Source organism: Petaurus breviceps, unplaced genomic scaffold, assembly GCF_028583685.1.
Source record: "Petaurus breviceps papuanus isolate PSGF00001 unplaced genomic scaffold, PetGlider_PUasm1.0 37, whole genome shotgun sequence".
Classification (NCBI taxonomy): domain Eukaryota; kingdom Metazoa; phylum Chordata; class Mammalia; order Diprotodontia; family Petauridae; genus Petaurus; species Petaurus breviceps.
Genome location: NW_027186296.1, coordinates 44730128 through 44756076, shown reverse-complemented (window position 1 = coordinate 44756076; position 25949 = coordinate 44730128). Strand labels below are relative to the sequence as shown.

The 25949-nt window shown below is 35.6% G+C and overlaps 1 protein-coding gene across 4 annotated transcripts in view; it reads right to left on the bottom strand.

The window, feature by feature from the left end:
- The window catches only part of ICE2 (interactor of little elongation complex ELL subunit 2), a 64782-nt gene extending 40648 nt beyond the window's left edge, over positions 1-24134 (bottom strand). The window contains exons 1-8 of one of the 4 annotated variants that reach the window (XR_011170284.1): positions 23974-24132; positions 21382-21489; positions 19548-19652; positions 14672-14933; positions 11771-11890; positions 6423-6560; positions 2072-2194; positions 1685-1844 (exon numbers count right to left, since the gene is read on the bottom strand). Coding sequence is in view for 3 of the 4 variants with exons in the window: in XM_069098393.1 (XP_068954494.1) it covers positions 1685-1844; positions 2072-2194; positions 6423-6560; positions 11771-11890; positions 14672-14933; positions 19548-19652; positions 21382-21410 (937 nt within the window). In the remaining variant the exon portion in view is untranslated. Of the gene's footprint in view, positions 1-1684; positions 1845-2071; positions 2195-6422; positions 6561-11770; positions 11891-14671; positions 14934-19547; positions 19653-21381; positions 21490-23973 lie in introns of those variants that run through there. The other 3 variants (XM_069098393.1, XM_069098395.1, XM_069098394.1) reach the window with 3 other exon arrangements.
- Between the last annotated feature and the right edge of the window lie 1815 nt (positions 24135-25949).

The window sequence follows — 25949 nt, the reverse complement described above, 5'->3', positions numbered from 1 at the left end:
ACACATATACAACCTATACTGAACTGCTTAACTTCCCAGTAAGGGTGGGTGACAAGGGAGGAAGGGAATGAATCTGGAATTCAAAGTTTTAAAATCAAACGTTTTTATATATATGTGCATGCGTGTGTGTGTGTGTGTGTGTGTATACATACACACACAATTATTAATACTATTTTACATGTAATTGGGAAATAAGATATACAGGCACTGGGGCATAGAGATCCACCATGCCCTACCAGAAAAGTCAAAAGGGGTATGGGAGAAAATATGGGAGAGAGCAGATTGGAGGATGGAGTCCTGTGGGACTGCTATTTTGGGGTGGTGGGTAGGGGGAAAATGGGGAGAAAATTTGTTACTCAAAATCTGGTGGAAACAAACGTTGTAAATCAGAAGTTAATAAAGCATTTGAAAAATGGAAAAGAAATTAAAAAAACTTCAGTTGTTCCCTATCATTTTCAGGATCTAACAAAATCCTTTGTTTGACACTCAAGGATCAATAAGCATTTTCAGATGTGGCCAATGTGTTGATTTGCTTTGCTTAACCAATATATCCAAAGATGGACTTCAACTTTGTGGGAGTATGAAGGTAGGTTAGTGGGTAATGGGAGACTTAAAAAGCATCAATACTTAATACAAAGAAAGGAAAAAAGGAAGTGCAAAAGGGGACACCAACTTTGTTACTACCTGGTCAAACAATATATTTCTATATATTTATGTGTCTTTAAAGAAAACTGATTTTTAGTTTCTTACACAAAACTCTTCCTTGTTCTTTATGTTTTGAAATCTTTGTTTACTGACAACTGTTAAGTTAACACAAAAAGAATATTTAAGAAGTAAACAAAAAATTAAATAAAAGCAAAATGTGCTAAATATATGGGAGTTGATCCACCATGATGTATGCAAGATTTATATAAATACAAGTACAAAATACTGTTGAAAGACATAAAGGATTTGAGTCGCTAGGTAGAGCAGTGAATAAAGCACTGGCCCTGGAGTCAGGAGGACCTGAGTTCAAATCCAGCCTCAGACACTTAACACAAAACTAGCTGTGTGATGTTGGGCAAGTCATTTAACCCCAACTGCCCTACCTTCCCCTCTCCAAAAAAGAAAAAAAAAAACAGAAATAAAGGATGACAAATTAGAGTGATATGCTGGACCCCACCAATAAAATAATGATGATACTATCTAAATAACTGATTTAATGCTATACCACACTATTAGCTTTTGAAAACCAGATAAAAGCATAAAATTCATTTGGAAAAACAAAAGCTTAAGGGAGATGATGAAAAATGATTGTAATAAGGGAAAATCAACTCTCTAGATATCAAAATATGTCTTAAATTTTTGATACTAGTTTAAAAGTGTTTTTGCACTCTGAGAAAAAAAGGAATATGAGGAATTTATAGAAACATGAGAAGACATATGAAATAACACCAGTTAAAGTAAGCAGAATCAGTAAACTACATATATAATTATAACAACAAGAATGGAAAGATAAAACTAAACACAGAAACAAATAGATACATTTTTGTAGCTAACACATACATAATATATATTCACAAATACCTGAAACATTTTTATCTTCTTGTTTAAAGCATTTGAAAACAGCCATGAAAATTTATACAATCATGAAGTATTTTCTCCCCTTCCCTCTTGCAAAATCATTGTTAGGGAAATCACAAACCTGTAACAGGAATGATCTTCACACACACTGGAATTTCCCACTGCTCCTTGTAATTAGGTGCATGATTATTCAACAAGGTAAACAAGGATCGACTAGTGAGAGCTATCTGAGGATGGTATCTCAATACGAGCTTTTCTGCATTTGGATCTGTACTAATATCCTGAAAATAATAAATATTTCAGTTATTTCTTTGAACAACAAATTTCTTTATTAATCAAATATAAATAAAATGCAGAGCAAAGTTTGGGGAAAGGAGTCCCTGGACAATCAACTTAAAAATATCTTAAATCTTTCTGCTGAATGCACCAAAAAAAAAAATAATCATTTACATTTATTTAATTCACTTTATAACATTCTAGGACAATCATTATGTTAAGTGTTACTCACATAATGCATTGCAGCGGCTTTCTGCTCTGGTGTTTCAGTACTTGATGTAGATTTATAATCTATGGAGAGCTGCAACTCGGCAGGCATCAAGGGAAATGATAATTTTGCAAACTTTACATTACCCTAAATAACATAAGGAAAAATTAATATCTTACTAGAAAGATGGTGATACAAATTTTTTCTTAGTAAATCTCCATTTTTTCATCACCAAAAAATAGAAATGAACTCTAACTTCTTCAACACAGCCAGTCTGTTACTAAATATTCATTAAGCAAAGATTCTCTGTGAAAAGATAACTACAAATCAGGTGTACAGATAGTCTTTATATCTTCATCTGATTGATCCTGCTAGTGCTTATGTCACGGTGGAAACTCTCAGAGGAAAAAGTTACCCTAAGAATTACTGCAATTCTTACTGCCATATTATCTATGTTAGGGCCCCAGTGAAGCAAACATTGAAGAGTTTTAAACCATGTCGTAGTGAGAACAAGGAAAACAATATTTCTAGGATAGAAAACTGGAGGGAGTGGAGAAAAGGGAGAGGTCTCAATAATGTGGCCCAAGCTTCAAGGTTTTACTATAAGGATTTCCTTCATATGAGGGACTTTCTACATTATATCTAGCTTTCTCATCTATCATAGGCAAGTTATATTAGATTTTGCTAGAACAAAGATTATAATGGGTTCTTAATCAAATCTGCAGGACCCAAATGCAAAAACACATGATAAACTGTATCATATTAGCAATAAATACTTGTATAGAGGAAGTGGCATGATATTAATAAGGACATCAATCAACAATCATTTATTAAGCCCTCACCATGTGCCACGCATTGTGTTATTCACTGGGGATAATAAAAAAAAAAAGACCAAAAAACAGTCCCTCTTCTCAAAGAGTTCACACATGTAAATATCTTTGTATAAATAAGATTTGTGTGTGTATACATATGTGTATAGGTGTATGTGTGTATAAACATAAAATGCAGTTAACAAATGTAAGGTACTAACATTAAAATGAATTGGGAAAGGCTTCATCTAGAAAGCAGGATTTTTAGCTGGGATTTAAAGGAAGCAAGAGAAGCCAGAAAATGAGATGAGAAAGAAGAGAATTGTAGGCATGGGGGCCAGATGATGAAAAACAGACATATTTCAATATTTGGAGCGGGGTGAAAGAGGGTAGGACAGCACTTATATAGCATCTATATATCTGAAAGGCATTGTGCTAAGCACTTTACAAATAATAACTTCTTCTAATGCTGCTACTGATCCATGATTTCTCATCCTGTATAACTCTTGTTCATGTATATCTATAAATTCTCCATATTAGTTCTACCTACCGTATTAAAAAAAAAAAAAGCCCTCTGGTTTTTTAACATCACTTAGGCATCTGTGCAACATTTCAGCCCTTTGTATATGCTCACAAGATTCCCTACAAGCATGGCCTTGCTTCTTTTTGAATCACAGGAGTCACAGGATACTTAGTTATTTTTACACTATTTTTTACACATGGGTCATTTATCATTGGTAATACGTTGCAACTTCTTTAGGCTTAACATGTATCTATTTCCCTTTGTGTCACACGCCACTCTAATTTTTCAGAGATTGTGATATTCCAAGATTTGCTAACATAGCATTATCAGAAGAATACGCGTGCTAAAATGAGGGATTTTTATTTCCTGAAGGACCTTGGGATTGGTAAAAGCACTATATGTTCCTCTAGCTGCTTTCCAGTCTACTCTTTTCCTCTTATTCAAATCTGGGCCCTGTTTATCTTCTATTTCAAGTTATCAATCCAATACAAAGGTACTAATGAACTAGCTCCATTTTATCTAATCAACTGTATATCGTAATACAGAAAACAGGCTTTCTTCATTCATTTTGTTTTTTCCAGTGTGAACTTTTAGGTCAAACTTTTCTAAGTGGTTGTATCTCTCATCTATAATAAGAAGCATGTGAGAGACTTCACGATCTACATGAAATCCCTCCTGAATTTGGCCTTTGAAATGGACCAGATGGTAGCAAGCATCTCAGGTGAACATACATTGTGGTTTTATGCTTCACATGACATTAAGAATCAAAGAACAATGAAATATTTATAGAATCACCTTTTGTGATAGCAAAGAAATAGAAGCAAAATAGACCATCAAATGAGAAATAACTAAACAAATTGTGGTATATGGATATAATGGAATATTACTATGATATAAGGAACAACAAATATGATGAATACAGAGAAGCATGAAATGATTTATAAGAACTGATAACATATACAATGACCACAACAACATAAATAGAAACAACTATCTCCACAAAAAAAAAATTAAACTGAATACTGTGAAACTATGAAGAACAAGTCTGGCCCCAAAGAAAATATGTAAGAAAACAAACCTTCCCCCATCCTTTAGAAAAAGGAGAGGTCCATGGCAGTGGAATATTATATCTTATTATTTTCAATGTGTTAATTGGTTTTAAGAAAATTTCTTTCCCTTTTTCCTTTTTCAAAAAAAAATTATTTGTTATAAGAGATGGTTCTCTGGGAGGAGAGAGTAGGATACATATAGGAAGAAACATCAGTGATGTAAAAACAAGATATATAAACAAAAAATCTATTATTTAAAAAAAATCAAAGAATTATTAAAAGTTTTCCCTCTGATTTTATCTGTTACACTTTGGATGATCTTAACATATATAAGGGAAGGGGAAGAAAACTTCTGGATCTCTTTAAAGTGAAATTTTGCTCTATTAAAATCTGCAATTCACAGAAGCAAAGGAAAAGCAGAAATTCTGAATCAGAAACAAGCAGGACAGTTCTGAAATCTGTGATTTTTGTATGTTTTATAAGAAATGTAAGTAGCATATACTAGATATCCACAGTTACATATACAATCCTTTTTAGATAAATGGAATGCTCATTTTATTTGGCAATGTAATCACATTTTTAAAAAATCAAATTTATTTTAGTTTAAAAAATAGCTGTTTTATCTTCTGTATCTGTCAGTTGTGCCATTATGAGGATATGGGCTGCTACAGAATTTCATTTGTGAAAGGTTAACTGTTTCCTTCTTATTTTTTCATCAAATATGTCCCTGATATATCATGAACATCATCCTCATAAAAATTTTATAATATGAGAAAATAGGCTCTTTTTAATAGTTCTTCATTTACTATCAATCACTTTTTTAGAGTGGTAGTGCCATTTGTGATTTTAACCAATTATTCAGCTTACTGCCCAACTTGAAGCACTGTGAGATTCAATTCCACAGTACCTTCTGGCACAGATTTCTTCTATGTATACTTGGTCACGTCCAACTACTATTCCTATCTTTGTCTTTCCATTTCTTAATATACACACTGGAATCTAAATGCTATATTCTGAATGTGATTTTCCACTGTCACTGATGAAAGAAAAGAATATGTTACAAAAATGTCAACAAATTTGTTCAGTTTTTCACCAGTTAATTCTTTTTCTAATTTTCATTTTCAATTGCTCTTAAGATGATCTGGTTTTCTGCTATCTTTTTTCTCTATGGCACTTCCTTTTATTTTTTTGGAGCCAATACAACTCAAAATCTTTCACCATCATCCTCTCAGCTCTTTAAAATTAGTAAATATTTTAAAGCAGTATTGATCCCAGGTAACTCGCCATTCTCTAGCAGCTGCTTGTTTACACTCCATGGAACATCATGACCCCACAGTGGATAGCCTCCCTTCTTTCCCCACCTGCTTTTCAGTTTCCTGTTATATGCTGTCTTCCCCCATCATCACACTGTAAGCTTCTTGAGGGCAAAGATCATCTTTCTTTTTCTTTTTTGTACCCCAGCACTTAGTACAGTGCCTGACAAGTAGCAGGCACTTAATAAATGTGTACTGAATTTAAGTGAATCCTGGGAAATGTATTTCTCCACTTGGTAAGGAGATAAGTTGTTTTCTGGCTGAAGTGGTTCCTAAGTTCTTTGGTCTCCTTATTGTAGTGACTGCTTTATAAGTAGCATGTGAATAACTGGAAAAAAGGTGGATCAGTCACATAATGAAAATTAGTTAGATATGCAACTGCTCCTAAGATATTGAAGAACACAGAAGACATCCAGCACATTGGCTGGAATCTTTATAAAGATTTAAGATAAGACAGATAAGCAATATATAACATAATGTGTTGATAGATAATCCACACAAGGGGAAGAGATGCCCATCTTGATAAAATCAGTGATCCATTTAAGTACTTAAAAATACAGTAAAAAATACATCTTATCATATCAAAACCCTCTCAAAATATAAGATGAAGTCTATGTTCAATGAACAGAAATAAATTTTTTAAAACACAGTATTAATACTCGAAGTATAAATATACTTTACCAATGCAAGAACAGTTTTTTCTAATTTTAATCCCATCTCTGTTCTAGTTGGGAGGAATCCCATTAAGCTAGTGATTTCATGGAGTGAGTAAATTTCAGGATACTTTTTCACTTGTTCAACTGAAGCACTTAAAAATTGCTACAAGAAAAAGAAAGGAGAATTAGCATGCATAATATTTTTCTAACAATTTCACAAAAATAAATCTACTTGTATAATTATTTCAGATCTAAAATAATAAAGCAAAATATGGGTATAACTAAACATAATTGCAAATAACACATAATGAATGTGAAAATAGTAATATTATGTAGCAACCAGTATCTGTTGCGGATGAGGCACAGGTTTGCAGGATATGTTACATAGGATTACAACCTGATCTCTGTTTGTTTTTTTTTTCCATGAACACAGAATAGCAATGCTATTCAAGTTGTCTTTCTTCACATCTTTCTCTTGGCTACTTGCAAAGTTTATTGGGTATTTTTCTAGCAGAAACATGTAGATTCTCTCAGTCTATACTTTATTATCTACAGTCAGAAGTTCTACTCTAGACAACCTTCTTATATTATTTCCGGCACCATGGAATAGAGGTTCTCTAATTTTCAAGTTCTTTTGGGAGACCCTGTAATTCTGAAGTTGCCTCTATGCTTCCTGTCTTCAAGGCGAACAGTAGGTTTGTAGTAGAGCTTCTACTTTTTTAGATTTTCCAACGTGTGTTTAATTTTTGTTTTGGGTTTTTGAATTCTATGTTGAAAGTTCTGATTTCCAACCTAAATTAATTCTTAATTTCTTCTTCTAAGAATTTTGTTTCTCTTTTCAACCATTTTGGAATTCTTGCTATTATTCTAAGATCTCTGCAGAATCTACAGGGTTCTCTTTTTCATCAAGTAATAGTGATTCATTTTCCTTTATATTATACTTAGTCAATGTGTTTTGGCTTCACTTCGCAAGATCGCTTCCATATTGTTTTCCTTTCTTTGTAGGTTTTTATTCAGGTTTTCTTTCCTTAGCTTTCTTTTTTGGTCTTTCAGCTTTTTTCTTCCTCCTCCTCACTCTGGTCCCTGCATAGATAAATGACACCTGACTATCATGAAGCCTCAGCCTTCTCAGGTTTGGAGATGTGTTCCACTGGGCCTAAGTCTGTAACCTAAGTAGCCTCTTGGGGGAAAGGACTGGTCCCAGCCAGGATTCCAGTGCCCTTTCCCTCATCACCTATGCAAATTACAATTTCCTTCCTCATATCCAAGGGTTTTTTGCTTTTTGTTTTTGTATCATGGACCCTGCTCTGACAGGCTGGTGAAGCTTATGGACCTTCTCAGAATGTTTTTAAATGTATGAAAAAGATTACAAAGGAAACCAATTACATTTATTAAATATTATATTTAATTAATAATATATATCTCAAATATTATATTTATCAATGAAAAAAAGTTTAAGGATCCAGGTTAAGACCCCCTGTCCCAGCATATAGTTTGGAGTACCACTCCATCCTCCATCAATATCCCCTTTCATCACACAGATGGGACAGAAACAGAGTCTGCTATTTTCTGCTATTGTGGAGGTATGCTTCAGGCAGTCACTGCTACGAGAGAGCCCTATAGCTGAGCCCCAAGTCTCATAGAGCAAGCAGGCTGTAAGGGTTATGGGATTTAAAGATCTTCCATGCCCCATTGGACGTGCTGAGGTAGCAGGAAGGGGCGGAGCAAGAGAAAGCGAAAGCCAAGCTAGCGTTCCTGCGGGTGGCTGGCGGTGGTGGCAACCGCGGCGGCAGCAGCAGAGGCAGCGGCAGCGCCAAGCCCTTTTTGAGTTAGGACTGCTAAGGACTTTCTGCTAAGGACTCCTGCTGAGCACTGCCAGGGGCCGGAGCTGCTGGGAGCGCGCTTCCAGGACGCTGGGTGGTTGCTATGCGTGGGGAGAGGAGGACCTTTGCCTGAGGTAGCCTGTTCTGTTTTAAAGGCTTGAAAATGTGGGTGCTTTCTACTTTATCTACCTGTGCCAATATCATAACTACTCTGATGGCTTTCACTTTCTGGTTTTGGGACTCAGTCTTTTAGTATCTTAATAAATTTTCTAGTTTATTTCCCCATATGGCAAGCATGACGTATTTTGTAATGGATAATTATATCAGCATTAGGCATTGTGAATATGGCATTGCTGATACACAGGCTTACTTACGCTCTCTACTGTGGACATACAGAATAAGATGGGGATAGGGAAAGTGGATGGGAACTCTTAAGTACTAAAATTCTTCTTTCTTTTTTGCTATTTTTTTTTTTGGAGGGAAGGCAGGGCAGTTGGGGTTAAGTGACTTGCCCAAGGTCACATGGCTAGTTTTTTGTGTTGTGTCTGAGACCGTATTTGAACTCAGGTCCTCCTGACTCCAGGGCTAGTGCTCTATTCACTGCGCCACCTAGCTACTCTCCTCCTTTTTTTTAAGTACTAAAATTCTTAAGGCTTTCTAAACCTTCCCTTTCCAAAGGCAAAATGGTACAGTGGATAGAAAGCCAGACCTGGATTCTAGTCCTACCTCCAACACATCCTGGCTGTGTGACCCTGGGCAAGTCATTTAACCTGTGTTCTAGGCAATTTTCTAAGACTCTGAGATGCAGAGAAGGTGCTATCCTGCATTGAGAGTTTATCATCCAAGAGTTTCCTACATCAATGAACTAACAGATCTAGCCCACATCTTTGTATCTTAGAGAGGGGTTGTGCATTCTTATTTTGTAGAATCAGCAATAATACTCAACATCTAGAATATAATTCCTTTCTTTTGAAGTTTTAAGATTGGAGAAATTTGCAGAAAATAACCACTTCACTATTTTGCCAGTTACACGATCCTGACAGATACTGCTTTTTCAAAGCTTCACTAAAAGTATGTTTCTGTTCATCAAACTGTAACCGTCCAGAAAAACTGAGGATGCAGCTGCTGTATCAGACATTCTATCTATGTACTAGTCTACGAGAGAAATTATTATTAATAATCAATGATTTGGGGAGATCCAGAGTTCTCCCCTTTTTCTAAAGTCCTAATTTTTAAAAGCTCAGTCTCTTTAAGGACATTGCTGATAATGAGATTGGACTAACTTTCTTGTTGAGACTTCACCCAGGTGGAATAGCGATTGTGTTCTTCTTAGGCTTGGGTGGGACATAAATCTTTTGAACAGACTGCCCCCGGCTGGGGGAAGTCTGGGTATAGAGACAGTCTTTCTATCCAAGGGTGACATGCTGCCACTCTCAGCCCTGCGTTGTAATACTCATTCTCTCATTATTAACCAATCACCCTGGGTACTCTTCAAAGTACAGCTTCAAAGAAGCTACTCTTCAAAGGGTATGTAAACTATGATCCCACTACCATGACTGTCTTTTGGTCTAAGAGAAACAGCCAAATGACCATCCTTCGATTAATGGATGTGGCAGGCTTATTAATAAAATGATTAAATTACCCAGAAACTATATCTCTTGTATTTTTTCAATCGCCACACTACCTAAATGAGTCTTCCCATATTAGGAAGACATTGGTAATGCAAAACAAAGTCTTTCAGGGAATCTAAAATTATTAAAAATAAATGTCTTGTTTCAAAAACAATGGATCTAAAAAAAAAAAAACAAAAGAAAGCTAACTTCTTCAATGCTTCAAAAATCATACTTCGGTAATAATTTTATTAAAAATGCCTTCCCTACTCAATGTCGCTAACAAAACAACAATTATTGCTAGTTTATTTCACACATGAAAAAATGGGCTAGATATTATAGTAGAAAGCCATGTTTAGATCCCATAAAACAAGGATCACAAAACTTCCTACCTTTCAGTTCACATGCAAAAAGTTAATCCTCATAATTCTTTTGTAAATTTTATTTTTTCTTTTTTTAAAAAAGTTTTTCCTATCTTATTTTATATCAGCTGTATTTCCATATATATCCTCCCCTCTCTAGAAAATCATTCCCTTATAACAAAAAAAGAGGAGAAAAAAAGCAGTTGAGAAAAACCTAATCAACATACATCAATCAAGTCAGTCAACATACACAATGTTCTATGCCCATTGTCCCTTGCCTCTGCAAAGGAGAGGGGGGTACATTTTTTTAGCTCTTTTTTTGTATAAAATAAAATACATGGATTACAAAGAAACTAAACTTGGTTATTTTAACTATTATATTATTTCTTTTTTTCTGTTTTTGCTTTTCCCATTTATTTTACAAGAGACAGGTATATTGTTTTCCTGGTTCTCCTTACTTCACTTTGTACCAGTTTATATAAGTCTGTCCATGTTTGTCTGAACTCTTTATAGTCTTCATTTCTTATGTAATAGTAACACACTACATTAAAATACTCTCTATTTGTTTAGCCATTCCTCAAAGAGTAAGCATTTTGTTTCTAGTTCTTTGCTATACAAAAAGTGATACTGCAAATATTCTGGTGTATATGGGTCCTTTCTTTCCATCTTTTAACTTCTTTGACTACAGTACCTCACAGTGGAGCATTTAAGCCACTTTTTTTTTTAGAAATTAAAAAAATGCTTCAGTTGATCAATTCTAAACAATAAAAAGTACTTTTCAGATCTGATCATATATCTGTGGGTAAAACTATAAAATCGTAATTAGCACTTAACATCTGCTGGATAACTGAACTACTAATGCTTTAACATGCTAGGGTCCTAATCTCCATAGTTAGCTAGTTAATTTGATTGAATAGCCAAAAATCACTGGATATGTTAAGTTTTACATATGTTGGTTGACGTGGCAATACTAAAGTCAATGTACTGCCCTGTCTAGTTTGCCTCACTATGGTTTCCTGATTAGTGACTTCAGTATCCTGCCTGCCCTTACAGAAGAGCCAAATTTAGGCTTGATATAAAGAAAATCTTAACAATCAGCATTATCTCAAAAGTAAAATGAGCTGTCTCAGGAGATGGTGGAATTTCTTTCAATGAAGTTCTTCTAACATTGAGGAGAACTTGTAGAGAAAACTCTTTTCAGGGCATATGTTATACTAGATGGCCACAAGATCCCTTCCAATTTCAAATTCTGTGATACTATGACTAGCACTGCTTAAGACATTTTCACCTTTACAATACATTAAAGAATAATTCAACCCCCTCATTTTACCTGAGAAAACTTGTGAGGCCCAGGGAAGTTACTTGTCCAAGGTCACACAGGTAGAAAGAATCAAGACAATTTGAACCCAGGTACTTTGATTCTAAAGTGAGTTCTTGTTTTACTCTAACATGCTGCTTCTTATATGCAAACACGTTTTAGAATTTGCTGCATACTAAGGGCAAAAACATTTTGAAATATTGTTGAACGTTGTTCATTTTCCATAAATTGTATTATCTACAAACTTTACTATTCTTTACCTTTGTGAATAGAACAGCTTCATCTGAGAGTATATCATAGTCCTGACTGCAACTCTTCGCAGCATTCTGAAGAAACTTTAAAAATTCAGCAACTTCATCATTTACACATTTTTTCATGTCCTAAAGGGAAAAGAAAAAAAAATGGGCTAAGGTATAAGAATCATTTGAGTGAGAGTTCTGATAATTATTTAGGCTGAAGCGTTATTGCAAAGCTACTACAATACTTGGCAACACATGGAGGAATAATGAAGTGTTTTAGCAAATTTTAAAAAGTCCAATAATCCATTTTAGCATCTTTCCAATCTCATTATTGCATTATATAACATAATGTTCATTAAATAAATTTGTATACATGTTTTGATAAAAACGAATGGGTTCAAATGCTTAACCAAATATTTTTAAACAAATCATTCTGTTTAAAGTTATTTTATTATGGCAAACTAAGGGCTAATAGGTACAGAAAATAAATATATTCATAAATTAATTTTAAAAACAAAATCTTTACAAATAATTTGAGTTAATAATTTCCTCAAAAAATTCAACATGAAGACTTCTTAAAGAAGACTAAAATTCAAAATTTAAATATAATTAGAATCTCCTTCCTTTGGAATAATTTAGAATTTGTTACTTAGTAATAAAGGAGTTATCTTCAACACCTTATAAAAAGTCTGCCACAAAAATAATTTAAGAAAAATTAATAACAATTTTTACCTGTGATAACTCTGTTCAGACACTAAAGAAACATCTATTTACATCAATTTATTTCAAAGTCAATAAAACTTTGGCTTATGTACTAAAATAAGTTATTCTCATATATTTGCTATGAGGCAAAATTTGGTTAGCATATTTCCATCCTAAGCTTTGCACCTGAAACAAAGTGCATGAATGCCCTATAGCTCAAGACTCTTCATTTGGTCAGTTTGGCTTCCTCCACTTGGATGTACCAACTTATCTAAACTTACTTTTCAATCAAGTTTTTGAAATCTTTTTTCTCTTCATCATAATCATTTAAAATTATTTATCACTAAAACACAACTTGTTCAGTGATGCCTGATTTTACATGATCCCATAGATTTTGTCCATGGGGTTTTCTTGGCAAAGATACTGAAGTGGCTTGCCATTTCTTTCTCCAGTGTGTCCCCATATTGCAGATGATGAACTGAGGCAAATAGGAGTTAAGTGACTTGCCCAGGGCTACACAGCTAGTAAGTGTCTGAAGCTGGATTTGAACTCAGATCTTTCTGACTCCAGGCCTGGTGCTTTATCCATTAACCTCCTAACTGCCTACCCAATACAACAGTCTATATCATCCTTTAGAGTGAAATCCTTTTATTAAGTCTCTACTGTGAAACATAATCAGAAATCAGGTAATCCAGAAAAATCACTCTAACTCTCAAATTACTAGATCTGACAGAAACCAAAATAAATTCAATTTTGGATTAGAAATAAAGAGGCAAATCCTATTTCAACTACTAAAAAAATGCAGATATGCAAAATAAAGGGAGGCTCATTATAACGTATCTTAGCCATTTCCTTGGCTATTATAACTTATATCTGAATAAAGCAGGAATTAAAGAAAAACACAGGGGGCGGCCAGGTAGCATAGTGAGTAAGAGCACCGGCTCCAGTGTCAGCATGACATGGGGATCGAATCCGGGCTCAGACACTTAGCACCCACCCAGAAACACCTGGCTGTGTAACCTTGAGCAAGTTACTTAACCCCGATTGCTCATAAAAAAAAAAAAGAAAGAAAAACACAGGCAAAGAAATTCTAGTCCTCAAAGAATTTGCAAACTATAGGACTGGAAGCTCTATGAAAGTAAATGCTACTAAGCCTTGTCTTTGTATTCCTTAGGTACCTGGTTAAGCACCCTGCACATATAAGAAGCTTCAATACTTCCAAAGATCCATTACTTCATCAGCTATATCTTTCATAAATGGTTTTAATGAGTTCTTTGGCCAAGAAGACCACCTATTATTTGTTGGGGATAAGCTTCTCTTAATTTTGTTATGCTGGTCAGCAGAAATGGATAGTCCATCACTATAATCAAGTGTGACGCCCTTCCAGCTTGTTAGGACTGGCTAGACAGCACACATGGCCCTCTAATCCAGCCTTTGAAAACTCAGAGTCACTCCCAAGCCAAAAGGAGGCATGGATCATGAAATCACAGATTTAGAGCAGGAAGAGCCTTAGAGGTCTGAGACCAGCTATCTTATTGAGACCCAGAGGGAAGTGACTGAACTCTGTCACATAAGCAAAATAGTATCTGAGAAAGGACTCAAAGCCAGTTCTTGCTCATTAAAGGATAGCCTAAAAACTACTACACTAAGTTTATTATTTCTGATGAAAATACACATAATAATAATCTTCATATAGTGTTTTAAGATGTCCACAACTCTTTACATGTTAGCTCATTTAATTTTCAAGACAACTCTAAGAGGCCAATTCATTTTAATCCCTTTTTTACGAATGAGGAAAGTGTGGTTAAGCGTTAAAGTAAGGTTAACAAGTCAAGTGACTTATCCTAGGTCATACACCTCACGTCTGAGGCAAGATTCAACCTGAAGCCTTCTAAATTCATATATATGCCCAATAAACAACTATTGTATGAATCTGTCAGTTCAAAATATATTATGGACTATTATATTCAATTAAATCTCAAAACCACCATGAAACAGGTTAAAATGGACTATTCCCATTTATCAATGAAAACAAAACAAAGGGAATGAAATACATTTTCATGTTTGAAATATTAAAGCTTTTCTCAACCCACAACTCAAACCTTTAATTTTTAGCTACAATAAGTACTTTAATACAAATGTTTTTAAATTCTTAAGTGGACAGTTACAAAATAAATTTTGCCAACAATTTTTAAGGAAACAGAAGGAGAAAATACATACCAAGTACTGGAAATATTCCTTTTTATTTAACCCTGAAGTCTTGAAATTTATAGGCTTTTTTGAGTATTTGTTTTGTAAATCCACATAACACTTCTGTTCTCTTTCTGAGAAACGAGAGAAATAAGGATAAGGAATTCTTGGTTCTGGGAAAGGAACAATTTCTATTGTGGTTTTAACATCCCCATTTGCTTGAGCTGCTGAATTAACTGCTGGCTCATTTTCCACAGGGTTTGCTGATGCATCCAAATTTTCTCCTATAGGTCTGAAATGAGGGGGGAAAATTAATTACAATTTAGAAGTACTTGTTTTTTACCATGAAGATTGGTATTTGAAAATTAGGGCTGACAGTGGTGGAGTTTCTTGATTCTGAATCACCAGGCAGAATACATCATGATTAACAGAGTAAATTCTGGAGTACCATCAAAGCTCCACCACCTGCATCTTGCAGCTCTGGCATTTATTATAGATTAAATATTCTGCAGGACATTATTGTATCACAAGCTTACCTTTCAGCTGATATACAGAAAAAGAAAGACAGAGATACTGGTCTTATACTTCATTTATTATTTCTTTATGAATAAGGGAATCTTTTCATTTATCCATCCAGGTGTTATATTTATTTGCAAATTTAATTACAAAGCTTTAATATATTTTTGTTTTGTTGCAAATTATATATAATTAAACTCAAATTCCTGTGTAAGAAAAACAAATTAGTATGATTATCAGTGCCAACTAAAAGCAGATCTTGCAATGGTTGTGCAATCTGAACTGACAAAGTTACTAGAAGATTCTGAATTTCAAGATCCTATCTTCTCAAACACTGAAGAGAATCTCTAAGCATTGCTCTTCTTGTCCCATCTCATCCCTCAAAATAAGTTAATAGTTTTGGAGATTCTGTACAAGTACCTATAGCAGTCATGTGCATGCCCAAACTCCCATGTCTCACAAGCAAAGCAGAGTTTTTTGCATTGTCCTGCTTGTTGAAAAAAAAAATTACATAATTTTCATTATGTTAATGGTTTTGGTTTGTTTTTTTTTTTTAAACAGTGAAAAGGCACCAATGAGAAACAGAAATAAATTAGTCCAGAAACTCTTAACTATATGTATTTATACATAGCTAACCATTATTCTATTTGTTTTCAAATTATGAAGTATGTCAATGCAAAATTTTTCTTCCTGTTTGTAATTTGGGTCCATTCTTAGTTTGCAAATAGAATTCCTTGACAAGGAATATTAAATCAAAGGCTATCCAAAAAACTATCCTACTTGATCAGCACTGAGGTATAGTAACTGAAATCTCTACCAGGATACCTGTGCTACCCTCTAAGATGATGTTCCCTGATAAATGATCTATCACTGTGGCTTCAATCCTTTAGCTTTTGGTTTGGACACAGAAAGATAAACTTCCCAAAATAAAGAATAGAAATGACAGGGGAGAAAAATCTATCCAGGTCACCAGATCTGTATAGTTGACAAATGAGATCCTACATACTTAAGAGATATTTACACTACGGGCAACTCATAAAAAAAAAAAAAAACTAGAGCCCTTGGTACTTCACGATCAGAGATTACAAGGAAGAATTATCCAGATAAATGTCTGAAAAAGGAATGAATCCCTTTTAATAATACCCATATTTACTAAGTTCCCCAATATCTGGAGTGAACAGAATGCATAAAAAGTTTTACTATTACATGACTAAAGGCCAAAACAAGTCAAAAAATATTTAGCTAGGACATAAAGCAAAAATTCAAGATCTGCTAGTTTTGAAAGTTCAGATGGTTAGTACGCAATTCCAATTGCTAATAAGCAAGTGTTGAATAGGGAAAGTATTCTAGGAATAGACACTAAAGGTAGGCTCTAAAAATAATGCTGGTTAAAGAAGACATAGTTAAGCTACTAAGCTTTCTCCAATAACTGTTAAAAAATAAGCATATTTTAGGTTAACAAAATGAACATTAACTGCTGATCTTGGGAGAAATGTATTACAGCAAATTGATTTCTCACAAGAAAAAGTCTTGAGAGCTATTCAAACCTAATAGTATCGTGTCCACAACTCTTAACAATACTGCTTCACAGCTGTCTCTCTAAATATGAGAACATGTCTGTCCTTGTGGCACAAACTGGCAAATTTAATTAAGCTACTGCAGCAACAAGATGCTGACTCAGATATGCCAATGCTGGAATGTCAAGAAATTCTAGCTTCTTAAATTGGCTACATTCAGCAAAGAATGAAGTGGCAGCACATCAAGATCATTTCAGTGTGGAATGGCTGTCAAAATCTTCATCAGGATATAAACCAAAAGCATGTGACAGGGCTTCTCTACCCACATTTACAGCATTATATTTTATTTCGGTTGATGGTTTGAAGTTTTTTCCCTTCATTTTGTCAATTACCTACTCATCTTCTCTTCTATTCAGATGTCCTAGGAAAAAGAAGAGTGTATATGTATGCAAAACTGCTCCATTTCCAATATGTAAACTTTAAAAGTTTGGGGAATTTATTTAAAAATAAATTTATAGAATGCTCCTTATACCCTACCTCTATAAATTCTAATTCTTAATTTTGATTATATTTTCCTTTGTCTCTCTAATACAACTTAAAACTTTCTAAAGTTAATCCTCTAGTCAGTTAATTTTTTTCACTCTAACTTAAAACCAAAAGCTATAAATAACATCGTGGCCACAGTTTTTAATTCTTGAAACTCTCAAAAAATATTCACATGTAAATTAAAAGAAAAATTTTATCTTTAAATAAACAAGATAAGCTCATATTTTTGAAGGGAACATAATTAGAGGTAATAATTACTAAAAAAAAATCAGTTCCATAACTGAAGTAACAAAATAATGAAGAAAATGGAAATTGATGGTATTTTTTGTTTTTGTATTAAGTCAACAATACTAAATTTCAACAGATCAGTTTTAAATGAAACTAAATTGAAAACTGCATTGGGAAGATAAGATTAGAAACCAAGTTAAAATTTCTGGTTATGTCCTAAAGTGTAAGTAATCACAAATGTAATATTTTCCACACACCAAACAATGATTTAATCCCTGCTTGCACTGGGAAAATATTTTTGTTATATAATTTTCCTCCTTTTGTTTTTTGAAGCTACAAGAAAAATCACATCAATTACTGTAGGCTTTCTTTCATTTGGTTTATCAAATTTTGATTTTAAAGAAAAGCACATTTTAGTTCAGGTGCAAAATAATAAACAAAAGAATATACAAACAACCACAAAATATGGAGGCTAAGCACATTTGTCCCATGCCACTGTGAAAAAGTGCAGTTGAAATGAAAAATTAAACACTATTGTCCTGCATACAGCAATATGTGTTCATACCTAGAATGCTACATGTAGTTTTGTATGGCTCAAGAGAGCAATTATTTTGCTGAAGAAGATCAATTAAAATGGAAGTGAACACAGCATGAAGAATATTCAAAAAACCTTTGTCAAGAAAGATAAAAGCTATTGGGGAATAAAACCAAAGTTTATAAAATCAAAAAGGGCACAAAAAAGCATGGAAACAAAAGTGTATTCATTAAATCCTAATGTACTAGGATCACAATGACAGAGTGGTGTCAAGAAAACCCAAGAATATCCAAAAAAAAAAAAAAAAGGGTGATTGATGGTGACAAATACAGCGGAAAGGTTCAGTCCAAGGGTGGGGAACCTATGGCCTTGAGGTCACATGCGGCCCTCTAGATCCTCAAGTGCGGCTCTTTTACTAAATCCAAACTTGACAGAACAAATTCCCTTAATAAAAGGGCTCTAGACCAATGAGGACAAAGAGGAGTGAATTTAGCAACAAAGTAATCATTAGTAAGCTTAGAGAGAGCCCTAGAGAAAGAAATCAACTACAAGGGCTGGAGGAGTGGGAAGTGAGAAAGTAGATACAATGAATGTTGCTTTTTTTTTTTTGGGTGGCTTGGACTTTCTCAATGGCCTTAATTTGTCTTCCTCTGGGCTCACTCCTTTCCAGTCTCTCCTCCACATAGCTGCCAAATTGATATTCTTAATATTCCTGATATTGTGATCATGTCACTCCTCTGTTCCAGCTCTACTCCATGATACTAGGATAAAACACAAATTCCTCTGGCTCTAGCCAAACTTTACAGGCTATTACATACAAGCTCCTTGAGGTCAGGGTGAGTTCCAGTTTTTTGTATCCCTTCCTGCCTATTCAATGACTGTTTACCTTCACAAGGTCTATGTTGCAGAGAAAGTGGCTTGTCACTCTCTAGTCATTGTGTTCCTTCTTTGCACAAGGATCTTCCCCCAAGCCTGAAGTGCACTCACTCCTTTACTTCTACCTCAGGGAAGCCCTGACTTCCTTCAAGGCTCAGATGAAATGCTACATCTAACAGGAAACCTAAGCCTCCCTCATGCTCCCCCTGGAAAAGAGTTTGTATCTATTTTATATTTAGCATCTGTGTAACAGGCTATTTCTCCCAATAGCTCCTTGAGGGGAAGAACTATTTTGTTTTGGTCCTTGCATAACCATTGCCTGTCCCTTTCTTGATGAATGAATACAGTTAAGTTTTTACTTTTCCATCAAGTAAAAACATAAATATTAAATAAACAGTTTATAAATTTTAAAATTAAAAAGCAATTTTACTTCCAATTTAAATAGTTAATATTTTTTGCCTTCAGGTTTTTGTTTTTTTCTGAAGATTTATCTACACAGTAAATAATTCATACCATAACTCCTTAAGAAAAAAGATGGTGAATGGACATTTTCTTTGGGATTAGGTATTTTAAAATCTATCAATAATAACCTTATAAATTTTCAATTAAATATGAAAATTTAATAAACTTTATGACAGAAATGAAATACTACAATTCTACAAAGAAAAGAATAAATCAAGGTTTTTACCTTTTGGACAAAATAAGTAGTTCCTTTAGAGTAGGAGTCAAAGAATACTCTTCGTATTTTTCTTGCGAGAAAAATACATCCAGACCATTTTTTGGTGAAACATCCCTATGAAGCAAAGCAATTTATTTGCATGGGGCAATTCAAAGTGCTTATCAGAATTAAAATGTCACAAGTGAAGCTTACCCACCCATCCTATATATAGCCCCTAAAGGGAAAAAAAGTGTTAACTGCACAGGATTTAAAGCGGACCTTATTTGTGCTTTCAAATCTTTGTTTTGCTAAGATGTACATTCTGTGTAAAAAAATAAAAACAAAGATTACTGAAGGTTTGTTGCTTTAGGATGGTTTTCTCCCTTTTTTAGTAGGTAGGGTTTGTTTTTTTTTGGGGGGGGGGAGGGATATACCAGTTTTAACAGGGAAAAGTTGCTAAAGGATATCTATCGAAAGTACTTCTATCAATCCTAGGATTTTATTTTTCCCATCTTGGCAAGTGAGAACTATGATGTTAACAATCAAGTAAGTATTATCTGGTAGGTCCTAATAAGTTTCCAAAGTTTTGACACCAGCCTAGCTAAGTTCAGAAAGGCTCATCATCAGAAAGTTGGTTGGTTCAACAAGAGATGAATTTTTTTTTTTATCACAGCAATGAAAAAAAAATTTATTTATTAAGTAAGAAGGCAATTTTTACTGGTGGTAAGATACAATACTAATGAAATTGCTCATTTTTGCATATAAGCGTGTCCACGGAGAAAGCATTTGTAGCAACTGCAACAAATGCAAACATACATATAAAACACCATAATGTTAATAACAATCAAAATGGTAGATTTCACTTTTTCCAGTTTTCAAAATGAAAATCTATATTATGACAAAAGTATACCCATACTATACCATCTTATGTATAAAGCATCACAGTATATTTACATTTTTTTTCAAAGTTTTTCTAAAACATTCATCCAAAGAATTAGTTAGGTGTAACAATGGTAAAATTATGATTTCTTATTCTTAGCCTGCATTTTAAGTACTTTACAGCTGCCAAAGTGCTTTCAAATACACTACCTTATTTGGATCTCACAATAGTCCTTTGTATGCACAACAGGTATTTTAAAGATAAGCAGACCAAAGCCCAGGAAAGTCAAGTGCTTTGCTCAAAGTTACAGGGACTATGGAATAGAGAATTTAGGATCAAAACCCAGGGTTTCTGATTTCTAATTCAGAGCTCTTTCCACCAAACCACTCCATGTCTCTAATACTACGCAACAAGTGTAAAGCTTACTGTTAAAATGTCAAAGAAGTTTACCTTCACCTCAAAATCTACATTTTTCAAGGATTTTGCTCTACAAAACCAGTCTCTGAACTATAAAAATTTTATATAGTTGTTAAAACAAAATAAAACAAAACACATCCCTTAATGAGGAATATATTGGCTTGGAGTAACAAGCCAAAACAAATAGTACAGAGCCTGTGTATTCTTTTTTTAAATCCTACTTTTCTTTTCTAAACAGCATAAGATAAAACTGGTTAAATAGACAGGCTCTAGTACACAAGAACAACCCACAAACCTTCTCCTCCAGATAATCAGCAGCCAAATCAAATAGAATGAAGCCCAGGAACAATTTCCAAATAGTGAGGCGTAGTCATTTCTTGAGCAAAAGTATAAACTGCCCAAGATGGTCTAAGAGTTCAGGCTGGGGGAATTTCTAGGGTACTCAATACCTAGCTGAGGTCCGAAATGACTTGATTTCTCTACAAACTGCCCCAAATTCTTCTAGACTGAAATCCTTCAACCCCATCTCTACCTTCTTTTGAAGACATGACAGCAGATTTAACTCACCAGTTGAGCACTGGATTGCCAATAGACATCCTGCATAGTCTCGTGACACTAAAGCTCAAACTGCTGCTGCTTTGGATTCAATGGAGTTTTAGATTTCCTAATGTCCACCTGGGAAAAAGAAAGGAGCCAGAGTCAAATACATGGAGATGAGTATTAACCTCATAGAAAAGTCAGCTTGACTAGAATGAATAGAAGTAATTCGCTGGTATGTAAAAGTCAATTCCCTCCCTATCCTCATAACACCCAACTCTTTAGAGTGAATTTGATGTTAAGAGTTTCTTATTTTGTTGCACAGCACCATCAGATACAAGGAAGTCCTCTCCTGGTTATCACTATTTAGGGCAAATATTTCTGTTCTGAACGTCACTGGGAAATAAATAATACTTTACATTTGCACACAGTGCTTTACAATTCATAAAGCACTTTCACATACATATCTCATTTGATCTTCTTAACAATTCTGTAAACCTACTGGGTGAGAATTATTTTATTATTTTTGTTGGGGAAATTGGGAACCACAAAGATTAAGTGATTTTCCCCACCTCTAACAACATAAAAGAGCTGGAGTTCACATATACAGATTTCCTGATTCTAAGATCAACGTTTTTTTCAACCTCTTGAAGAACTTACAGAATGGATGCCTTAAATCAAGCCTGAGGTCTTTTAGAGATAAGCATGGCATAAGAAATTGCACTAGATTTGTTATCAGAGGATTTGGGTTTGAATACTGGCTCTACTATATAATTATCTCACTGGGTCTTAATTTTCTCATTACAAAATGAGAGGGACTGGACTAAATTATCTTCAAGGTTCCTTCCAGGTCTTAATTTATATATATTGAAGCAAGCCAGTTTAACCAGTAATTAAATTCAGTGAACAGAGTCTATGTCAATAAAACATACAAATTGACTAGTCCAGATAAGGTGGTTCCTGAATCCAACATCCTATCTTTAGTCTTTGTAGCCCCAGTACAATGGCTTGAGCATAGTGTTCGCCCACCAAATGTTTCATGGATTAACTGAATGAAAAGGTGGGCCTTGCTGAGGATCAAGCAGCAAAGACTTTCAGAGCTAGAATGGACCTAGAAATCATTTAATCCAATCTCATTTTACATATGAGAAAGCTGAGACCAGAAAGTTAAATACCTTTATCTAAAATCACCAAACTGTTTAGATTTCCATGTTCCCAGACCAACATCCTGTCTAGCTGTCCATTATCATAAGGAGCTCCAAGATGTGGGTTAGATTCCTTACTCTAAAATCTAATTGACCATGGTCATTGTGCTCTGAGCCTCAGTTTCCTCATCTGAAAAATAACTGTTAACACCAAAGCCTTTCATGACCCCCTCCAAGTGCTAATGTACTCCTCCCTCTCAAAACTGTCTTATACCTATTTTGTATATGTTTTGTACATAAATATGTTTTGTCTGTCCCACAAAGACCCAGAGCCCCTAGAGCTTACGGACTTACACTTTTGTCTTCAAATCCCTAATGTCTGCCACATAACGGAGGCTTCATAAAAACTTATCGATTAACAAGGCTGTTAGACTAAAATGAGAAAATATGCTTTGAAAGCAAACCTGTTTGATAATTGTCAGCTGTTATTACTGGTTAAATCATTAAGTTTAGCAGACCGTTTTCATAAATCACAGAATCATCAATCTGGAACTGGAAGGAACTCTAGAAATCATCTAGTCTAACACCCTCTTTTTAATGAGAAGGAAACTTAAGTGCAAGGTTAATAAAATGACTCGCCCAAGGTAACCCAAGAATCACATATTAGATTTGAACTGTGGTCCCAGTGACTGCAGAGCCAGTAATATCCACTGCATCAAGCTGTCATCCTTCATCAATAAATACCTCCCTTAATGCCAATGACAGGGATTTACAGCCTGAAAGGGGGTCGGGGTAATCTAGGGGGTGATTTGGTCCCACTGGTTAATGTTATAAAGGAGGGATAACCCCCGACATTTATTTTAGCACGGTGCTTTAACATTTACTTTCTTCCAGCACTCTCAGGCTTTATTATTGTCCCTGCTTTACACATGAGGAAACTGAGGTCTAGGTACAGGAACAGACCCTTCTTTCTACTTTCTGTTGATGTGAAGGGGCTCTTCTCTCTACCCTCCGACCACCAACACTACGCTTTCGGATTCGGCTGGCGATGCACATAAACTTCCTACTAGATTCTTGAGCTTCCCTCCAGCGGAGCACAAAGGCTGCACCGAACACTTCTGCGGCCCTTGCACCCTCTGCGCTTAGTAGGTGCTTAACGAAAGGGGGCGGGGAGACGGGAAACTGGGAGGAGGAATATGGCGAGGAGGGAATAAAGAGGAAACAGGGATAGGTAGGGAGGAAAAGGGGAGACGGTTCCGGGCTGGGAGAAGGGGTCAGGAGCAGAGCAGGAGCCGAAGGCGAGGGAGGGGGACTGTGCAGACCCCTGGCCGGATACAAGCCGGGGCGCCATGTTCCCAGTCCTGTCCCCACAACGAACACAACCGCAATGCGGGCCAGACCGAGGGAAACCCACCGCGCCGGGGCCAGCTCACGCGCCTCCCCGGGTCCTCCTCGCCCCTTCGGCTCGCCCGCCTACCTCGGGCTCCCGGCTCCGCCGCGACGCCACGACAGCGCCACGACAGCGCGACCTCCCGCTGCGCTGCCCACCCTTCCTTAGACTGCGCCTGGCAGCACCCGCGGAGTTCCCCCTTTAAAGGGCGCGTGCGTGCGTCGCGGGGCTGTGCGTGATGACGTCAGGAACCTCTGAAAGGGAGGCGGGAAGCTGGCAAATCGAGGCTGGGATCTCTACTTTGAGCAAGAGCAGAGCAAGAGTCTAAGGATGCTTCGGCATCCCAGTCTTCTGTTCTCCGCAGATTCTTTTCTGACATCTAAACTCAGTTATTAGTTGTGTGCTTAAGGGCAGAGCCTACCTCTCTCTTCTTCCCCCTCTCCATTTTTGGGTTGGAAAATGCAGTTGCAAAAGCAGAACAGTGTTTGCAAACTCTCCTCCTTTCCACTGATGCCTTTGCACAAATACCTCGCCCATCCACCCACCCAGTGGGAGTTAAATTCCTGGGGAGCCCAATCAAATGAGATTGCCGTGGTAACACACAGTTAAGCAGCAATCCAGTCAGACAGCCTAAGCAACAGACCAGTACCCAGGGCCTCCCACCCCAAATTAAAAAGGCAAGCATCATTTCTCGTCTCTTGGGGAGTTGGGGTTAAATGTTCTTTTCCTTTGTACTGAGAAGCAGCTTAAGGTACAATTCAATTTAAAAAACATTTATTAAGCTCCTACTATGTGCCAAGCTTAGAGTTAAGTGCTAGGGATAAAGAGAGGCAAGAGAGCTGACCTCAGAGACAGAAAGCCCTGGATCCAAGCCCCATTTCTGACACTACTTTTTGACCTTGGGGCAATTTACTTGACCTCCCAGTATAAAAGGGAATTCTGAGATTCAAATTAACAAACATTAATTATTAATTTCTATGGTTTCTTTCATCTCTGAAATTTTCGATTCTGGGGGCAATGCTTAAACTTTCCAAGTTTATTTGAATTCAGTTTGGCCATTTCTGATCATATGCATTCCAGTTATCTTACTGCTTGGTCTTCTTGGCATTTTTCTTCTACAGTTATTTTTAAAATTATGTCACTATTATGTCACTGTATTATGTCACAATTATGTCACTACCGTGAACTAAAGCTGTCATACACTCCATGGGAAATGCTTTATAACTGTGCTCATACCCAAGGAGGTCAAGGACAGAAAGGTCCTGTATGTAATAAAAAAATCCACATCAGCATTTCTTGTAGTAGTCCAAAACTGTAAATACAAGGCTGGTGCCCATTGATTGGGGAATGGCTGAATAAACTGTGCCATATGAATATAATGGAATGTTACTGGGCAATGAGAAGCAAGGAATTGAGACCTTAGGGCTAATTTAGTTGGAAAGACCCAGACCTATATATGTGAATACCCATGTCATGCAAAATGTTCAACAATTATTTAGACTGATGGAGGATATAGCAGTGGCAGACAATTAAAAGGGAAATTATAAATCTTTTTTTTTTTTTTTGGTTTTCAAATGTGCCCAGATTTAAAGGGGGATACAGTTTAAGCAGGTAGGAGGAGGGATGGGTCTGAAACTAGATATCCTTCCTAATTAGACTTAGATTAGTCTGCTAAAATTAGTTTGCATTTTCTATGACACACACATACATTGACTGCTAAGGGAGGGGACTATTTCCTCCCAGAAGGAGCAAACCATTTGGGGAGTAAAGATTTTTATGGGGACTATCTACCAACTGAATAGTTTACAAATAGATGGCTGAAAGTAGGTTGTAGTTCACTGATGACAGTACCTCCCCTCTGTATGGAAAATGAATCCGGAACTAGATTAAATACATAACACATGGTTTGACTTCTTAATACTATACAATAGCAGAAGTTAAATGAGGCATAAGCAAAATAAATTTTTCTCTTTCCCATATCTGATAGAAAACTGGAAGACCATAATATTAGTATAGTAATATTAACTGCCATTTATATTGCTTTTAAAGCTTGCAAAGCATTT